The sequence below is a fragment of the Pelophylax lessonae genome (assembly GCF_965119305.1).
Source record: "Pelophylax lessonae genome assembly, contig: HAP1_SCAFFOLD_501, whole genome shotgun sequence".
Taxonomy (NCBI): domain Eukaryota; kingdom Metazoa; phylum Chordata; class Amphibia; order Anura; family Ranidae; genus Pelophylax; species Pelophylax lessonae.
In genome coordinates this window covers 24672-33211 of record NW_028119843.1, presented here as the reverse complement: position 1 = coordinate 33211, position 8540 = coordinate 24672, and the positions used below count along the sequence as shown (strand labels likewise).

Sequence of the window (8540 nt, the reverse complement as noted above, 5' to 3'; positions counted from 1 at the left end):
GCCGTTGGATCTGCTGATTGGCTCCCGCTGTGTCCAATCACAGCGAGAGCAGCGCTCTGACGGCAGCATGCGCGCGCTCCAAAAAAAAAACCCTGCATAAAATCACGTACATGTACAGCCGGATCACCCTGCCGCAGTATAAATACAGTGGGTGGTCCTGAAGTGATACTATAGTCTAGCCCCTATACTCCTGGTCTTTCCTTTATGCTGTGGAGCAGATTGGTGGAGTAACGCCCAACATCCATTAGACATCGAGGATGACTAAAGAAGGCACTTCCGCTCTCCAAGAAGTTAAACACTTATACATGATGGTTTGGCTCTTGGGATTCGCGAAGCTGCCAAGGCTCTTGACAAACGCCAAACCCATCTTTGTGTATTGGCTTCCAACTGTGATGAACCAATGTACATGAAGCTGGTTGAGGCACTTTGGGCTGAGCATCAGATCAATCTTTGAGACAGCAAAAAGATTGGTGGATGGGTCGGCCTTTGTAAAATTGATGGGGAAGGAAAGCCTCGCAAAGTGGTTGGTTTGCTGTCCTGTTGTTGTCAAGGACTATGGCAAGGACTCCCAGGCTAAAGATGTCATTGAAGAATCTTTTAAGTCCAAGAAATGAACATCTAAATAAAAATGTTGGAAAAATAAAAAAAATCTTCTTAAAATGGAATCTTGGATAATCATTGGCAGGCAAAATTTCTGCGTTTTTTTTTTAACTGGTTCCACTGGACCGTAACCACTATAGGTATGTAAGGCAGACTATTATAGATGAACATTATCAATGTTTTGGACAAGGGGGTGCTGTGGACATAACATATCTTGATTTCAGCAAGGCATTTGATACAGTTCCACATAATGATCTAATACAAAAGTTGTAGAAGCTATGACTTAACCCTTGGGTGGTTCAGTGGATATGCAGTTGGCTAAGTGATGGATACCAGAATGTGGGTGTAAATGGGGTTCACTCAGAACAGAGAGCAGTCACTAGTGGTGTACCACAAGGATCTGTACTAGGTCCTGTTCTATTTAATCTCTATGTAAGTGATATAACTAAAGGTTTGGTGGGTAAGTTGTGTCTTTTTGCTGATGATACAAAGATGAGTAATATGACCAATGGTTTACAAATAACACAGAATTATGCAGAAAGGTTAAAACTCAGCTGGATCTTAACATATTAACAAAAGTTTCTAATAACATTGAAAGTATAAATGTCAGATAAAATGTTGTTTTTGTTTTGCCCTCCACCAGAATTGTGAGAAATTGAACACAGTAGATTTTCTTATAGTTAAAACCTAACTTTTTATGTATTTTTATGTTCTCTTACCAGATGGGCTATCACAATAACGTAACCTATATTGTACTACCAGGTTTGCCAAATATAAAAAGCATAAACATTCTATTTTTTTTGGTGCTGTTTTTCATATATTGTGTTACTATTTCTGGAAATCTTTTTATTGTGGTTTTATTTCATCTGTGTAAAACACTTCAGTCTCCCATGTATTTCTTCATCACCCAACTATCATTGCTTGATATAATTCTGTCTACAGATATTCTTCCCAACCTTCTTTATATCATCTTACATGATGGATGCACCATGTCTCTTGCTGGATGTTTCATCCAGTTTTTCTTCTTTGCCCATGCTGAGGTCTCAGAGTGCTTTCTACTGACTGTGATGTCCTATGACCGGTATTTGGCCATCTGTAAGCCCCTGCATTACAACTCTTTAATGAACCAATCAATTTGCATTAAATCACTGATTATAGTTTGGCTACTAGGTTTTACAATGACATTGGCTGATTCCGCACCCTTGTTCAGTTTATACTACTGTGGACCAAACATCATTCATCATTACTTCTGTGACTATGAACCCATACTTGAGCTTTCCTGCTCCGATACTTCATGGGTTCATATTCAGACCTATGTAGTATGTTACATATTTGTCATAGCTCCATTTGTGTTAATTGTTATATCATATATCTATATTGTTTCAACTATCCTTAAAATTAAATCAATTACAGGAAGAAAAAAATCCTTCACCACCTGCAGCTCTCACTTGACCGTAGTGTGCATTTTTTATGGGACGCTAATTGCTGTGTATTTGTTTCCAACAAAAGGTCAACTAGATATGCTGAACAAGGTCCTCTCTCTGTTTTACACTGTGATGACTCCATTGATTAATCCGATCATATACACATTCAGGAACAAGGATTTTAAAAAAGCTATTGAGAAAATAAAATCATAATATTTTAAAATAAAAATCTCAATATGATAGAAAAGTAAACATAAATAAATAATTTTCCCATACTATATATGTATATATTTGTATACATATACAGTATATATATATATATATATATATATATATATATATATATATATATATATATATATATATATATATATATATATATATGAACTTTATTGTGATTATTGGTTGGATCACCTACCATAAAAGGGGACTGCACAGTGTTCTAAAAGATATATTTGTGTATTTTTATACATGTTTCATATGTTTATTACATGGTCCTGACAGATTTATGTATTTTATATATGTATTGTCCAGTTGCCCTATCATAATCTAGCGCGACTCCCTTAATCATTTTTATACCTTTTAACCTACCAGGAGTTAGGAGTACGCTGCTTTCTAGGGGCGCAGGTATATTTTATTTTTATTTATATATATATATATATATATATATATATATATATATATATATGTACAGTATCTCACAAAAGTTAGTACACTCCTCACATTTTTGTAAATATTTTATTATATCTTTTCATGTGACAACACTGAAGAAATGACTCTTTGCTACAATATAAAGTAGTGAGTGTACAGCTTGTATAACATTGTATAATTAGCTGTCCCCTCAAAATGACTCAACACACAGCCATTAATGTTTAAACTGCTGGCAACAAAAGTGAGTACACTCCTAAGTGACAATGTCCAAATTGGGTCCCAAGTGTCAATATTTTTTGTGACCACCATTATTTTCCAGCACTGCCTTAATCTTCTTGGGCTTGGAGTTCACCAGAGCTTCACAGGTTGCCACTGGAGTCCTCTTCCACTCCTCCTTGATGACATCATGGAGCTGGTGGATTTTGGAGACCTTGCATTCCTCTTCTTTTCCACGAGGTGCCATGTTGAACTTCCAGTGACCAGTATGAGCGAGTGAGAGCGATAACACCAAATTTAACACACCTGCTCCCCATTCACACCTGAGACCTTGTAACATTAATGAATCACATGACACCGTGGAGGGAAAATTGCTAATTGGGTCCAATTTGTACATTTTCACTTAGGGGTGTACTCACTTTTGTTGCCAGCGGTTTAGACATTAATGGCTGTGTGTTGAGTCATTTTGAGGGGACAGCAAATTTACTCTGTCATACAAGCTGTACACTCACTACTTTACATTATAGCAAAGTGTCATTTCTTCAGTGTTGTCACATGAAAAGATATAATAAAATATTTACAAAAATGTGAGGGGTGTACTCTCTTTTGTGAGATACTGTTTGTGTGTGAATATATATATATACACACACACACACACACACACACACACACACACACACACACACACACACACACACACACACACACACACACACACACACACACACTATATTGTCAAAAGTATTGGTACACCTGCCTTTACATGAGCATGAACTTTAATGGCATCCCAGTCTTGGTCCGTAGGGTTCAATATTGAGTTGGCCCATCCATTGCAGCTATAACAGCTTCAACTCTTCTGGGAAGGCTGTCCACAAGGTTTAGGAGTGTGTCTCTGAGAATATTTGACCATTCTTTGATAAGTGCATTTGTAAACTCAGGCACTGATGTTAGATGAGAAGGCCTGGCTCGCAGTCTCCACTCAAATTCATCCCAAAGGTGTTCTATCAGGTTGAGGTCAGAGATCTGTGCAGACCAGTCAAATTCCTTCATCCCAAACTTTCTTATCTATGTCTTTATAGACTTTGCTTTGTGCACTGGTGAGCAGTCATGTTGAAACAGGAAGTGGCAATCCCAAAACTGTTCCCACAATTTGGGAGCATGAAATTGTCCAAAGTGTCTTGGTATGCTGATGTCTTAGAAGTTTCCTTCACTGGAACTAAGGGGCCAAGCCCAACCCCTGAAAAACGACCCCACACCATGGTATGGTATGGTCCAAATTAGCACGGCATCTGGTGTTGTTAAGAAACCTCTCTGTGTCCACGACTATAAACTTAACATAGGAGGGGTGGACTTCAACAATACAATGATGAAGCCATATTTAGTTTCCCACAAAGTCAGACACTGGTACACAAGATTGTATGTTTATTTATTTCAGTTGGCTTTATATATCACTTTTGTAATTTACATAAAAACAGGAAGAAGTGGGTCCTTTCTATAACTTCATGGAGATATCATGACAGCCCTTTTGTATCCAGAAGGTGCTGTGGCCCAAACACCAAATCCAGATGCCTGCTGCATGAGAGACATTTTCCTGAAGTCCTGTCTGGTGCTCCAACCCAAAGGCCACCCCTAAGATGTTGCGTCTGTAGCAGAAACGGAATAGGAAGAAACACCTGCTTTTTCTGTCCCTACTGTCCTGGCCAATCTGTTCTCTACATCAAGGACTACTTCCATTGCTACCACACACTATTTGAGTATTAGTATAGGGTACAACACAGCACAGTCTAGGGCATGCAACTAGCACACAAGGGTCTGTAAAGATGTTAGATAGTCAGGAAACTTGCTATCACATTTTGAGAGATCCTAAAATCAGATGCTGGAAAGTTAATAGGTATAGTTTTGATAAGTTACAAAAGAAGTAAAAAAAAACAAAACAATAAAAATTACAAAAGTTAAAAAAAAGGTTAAAAAAAAATGAATTAAAAAAAAGTTGTTGTTTTATTGAGTTCCATTTCAACTGTGTTTTTTTGTTAACCGTTGTTTGCTTTGCAGGAACGCCATTCAGTTGCAGCATTGACTTTTGTATTCTGAGAGTAGCAAGGTGTGCTTTCAGAATACATACATCAGTGCTTGCAGACCTGCAGGAGGAGATTTGTCATCTGCAGTTAAAAAAATAATGTATATGCCCAAGCATGAGGGGCCCGGGGTGATCAGTGGGCGGATCGCTCCTATGCTTCGGCATATATATTTTTCTTCTCCTTTGGGCACAGTTTTCAATAACAAAAAAGGTATTTTATTGAGTTATTAATAAAGAAAAGTAAAAAAAAAAGTGAATAAATAAAAAAGTCAAAAAAGAAGTTGTTGCTTTATTGAGTTCCATTGTTACAGTGTTTTAATGTTGACCATTGTTGTTTGCTTTGCAGGAACACCATTTAGCTGCAGCACTGATCTGCTTATTCTGACAGCAACAGAGTGTTGCTCTTAGAATACATATGCTAGTGATTGCAGCGCTGCAGTAGGTGAGTTCTCATCTGCAGTTATAAAAAGAATGTATATGCCCAAGCATAAGGGGCCTGGGGTGGTCAGTGGGCGGATCACTTCTATGCTTCGGCATATTTTTTTTTTCACTTTTTTTCACAGAGATTTCTTCATCCGCATTGATAGATGTGAATAGAGAAATCTGTTTGGTTCTCTTTTTTCATTCATCTCACAGGCTGCATGAAAAAAAGAATGTTACATGCAAAATATGTTCAACGAGGACCAGCAATGTACTGGTACTTTGCTGGACTTTGAATGGTTATACCGGATGATGCCTGCAGCTGCAGGCATTATCCAAGTAATGTTTTTTTTTCCAGTCGACGGTTGGATTTCTTGTAAAAGCAATCCTGGCAGCTAATTAGCTGCTGGATTGCTTTTACAAGCAGCGGGAGGGGGCATCCTCCTCCCCTCGCCACTTCTCGGGATCTCCTATCCCACTGGGGAACACAAGAATGTAGCCAGTGGTTCCACCTTCTTACCATAGAGCCGATCAGAGACCAGAATGACTCCAATCATTTCTATGGTCTAAGAAACCGGAAGCAATGAGCATCTCATCACTTTGGTTTTGCTGGATATAGACAACGCCATTTTTAAATTAGGAAAGCATCTGATCACACCAATCTTGGTGTGATCAGATGCTTTAAGGGCAGATGAGAGATCTGGAGTCAAACCCCAGATGTCTCAGTAAAAAGTACCTGTCAGTGTCTATTGCTATCACAGGGGATATTTACATTCCCTGTGATAACAATAAAAGTGATAAAAAAAAGAAAGGAAGGGACAGTGTGAAAATAAAAAAGCAATAAAAAATGTAAAAAAATAAATAAACACCCCCATCCCCCTGTGCTCATTCATAAAGGTGAATGCAGGCATCTGTCCCATGTCGGTATGTAAACAGCAATTGCACCATGCGTGTGAGGTATCACCACGAATGTCAGATCAATGGCTCAATGGCAGTAATTCTATCACTAGACTGCCTGTGTGAATCAAAAGGTTTTTAAAGAATTGCCTATGGATATTAAAAATGTACGTACTGTAGTTTGTCACTGTTGCACGGGTGTGTCCAATTTTAAAGCATATCTTTCAGTATCTACTTACACTGTGACAGTGTAACATCATGTTTTATATTTCACCAAACAATTGGTCAATATCTTGTGTTTTTGTGCATTGAAATTCAAAAATGTGTATTTTTCCCAAAAATTTGCAATTTAAAAACTGCTGCACAAACACTGTGTGACATAAACAATTGCAACACCCACCATTTTATTCTCTATGACCTATGCTTTAAAAAATATATAATGTGTGGCAAAAGCTTCAAATGTCGGGCATAAAATGCAAGGACAGGTCAAACACCCCCTAAATGACTTCTCCTGAGTATGGGGATACCACATGTGAGAGCATTTTTGGCAGCCTAGCCGTGTGCAGGAGCCCAAAATCCAATGACCACCTTCAGGCTTTCAAAGAGCGTTATTTCCTGATTTAACTTCCTGGCTACCTATCACTGTTTTGGAGGCCATGAAATGCCAGGACAGTAGAAAGCACTCCCAAATAACCCCTTTTTAGAAAGTAGACACTCCAAGGTATTTGCTAAGAGGCATGGGGAGTATTTTGTAGATCCCATTTGTTGCCACGAGTTTTTGGAACATAAAGAAATAAAATTAAAATTTATTTTTTATTTAATATTTTTATTTTTTCAAAACCTTGTGACAAAAAAATGTCATCTGCAAAATACTTACCATGCCCCCTATCACATTTCTTGGAGTGTTTCCTCAGTTTTCTTATACTATTGCAATGGGGCCTCAACCTCATTGGGTTGAGACTGAAGTACTATTGTGTCCTTGCTGCCCATTTGGGGCTTTAATGTAAATTCCTAGCAGGATGCATCCTGCTACCTTGTGCCCAACCTTATCCTATTTGCTCACTGTTTGGGAAAGGCAGAGAGCTCAGAGACCCCTAATCTCTCCTCACACCCCCTTAGCTTCAGTGCTCCAGTGTTTGGTAACAATGAATTTGCATTACATTCACAGCAGTTCTTAAGGTGGCTGAATAAAGGTTTCATATGGATTGGTGATTTCCTGGTGACACGCCACACACATCAAAGTATTTTGTAAGATACCCCCATATGCCTTCCTCTAAATCCTTTAGCTATAATCAAATTATATCTTTCATACAAACTAAACTTTGCTCATTAACTGGACCACCTACCTTGACAAGATTTAAGATGTCCTGCAGATTGAGGGATTGGTCTAAAAGATGCATTTCTACAGTCTATAACCTGTTAAAAGATCTCCATTATATTCTTCCCCACTTGAAAGTGTGGGAACTAGATCTATAATTTTGTTTGAACCTCTCAGATTGGCAGAACATTGCTAATAATTTGTCCAACATTTCCATCAATATTAGTTTTACTAGTTGCCTCAAAAACAGAAAAATAATTACTAGATCCTCTTTTTTTTTCTTCTTTTCTTCTTTCTATCTTTTTTTTTTCCTCCTCTCCTCTATCTAGACCTCGTTATTCCTCATGCTCACATATAGTAATCCAGAATTTCCTGACCCAAGATCTTTAGAAGAGATTACATCCTTTTCTTTTCTCATTCCCAAGCAGGAATAAAAAAGAAGCCTTGTTTATTTGTGATAATATTCATAACACTTTGTTTGAATAACTGTTTTCAAATTAACCATTAAGACTCGGTTCACACTACTCCGACTTGGGACGCGAATCGTGCGACCTCAAGTCGCCCCAAGTCGCTTGTCATTACAAATTCAATGTAAATGAATGAGAGCCGTCTTAATATGCACTACTGAAGTCGCTCCTACTTCAGAAAAGGTTCCCGTACTACTTCAATGCGACCTCTATCCGAATTGTGCACATAGACTTCAATGGGAGTCGCCTCTAAGTCGGATCCTTATCTATTTTCAAGCGACTGTGATCAGACTTTCCAGGAAGAAGAAAAAGATTACCCAGGCATTCCCCACTCGCCTATCATTTAAGTCTCTTCAAAGTCTCTTCAAAGTCACGCTAAAGTAGCGATAAAAAGTCGCTCCTTCATAGGGCGACTTTCTGGACGCGGTAGTGTGAACCGGCTCTTATGGTCTTGTTATCAAAATGTTGTA

At 38.2% G+C, this 8540-nt stretch overlaps 1 protein-coding gene across 1 annotated transcript; it reads left to right on the top strand.

The window, feature by feature from the left end:
- Window positions 1-1490: 1490 nt before the first annotated feature.
- On the top strand, window positions 1491-2237 carry LOC309543903 (olfactory receptor 10AG1-like; the record flags this gene model as incomplete). Its single annotated transcript, XM_082276317.1, has 1 exon — window positions 1491-2237. One exon carries the CDS (start codon window positions 1491-1493, stop codon window positions 2235-2237), a length of 747 nt encoding a protein of 248 aa, XP_082132443.1.
- Between the last annotated feature and the right edge of the window lie 6303 nt (window positions 2238-8540).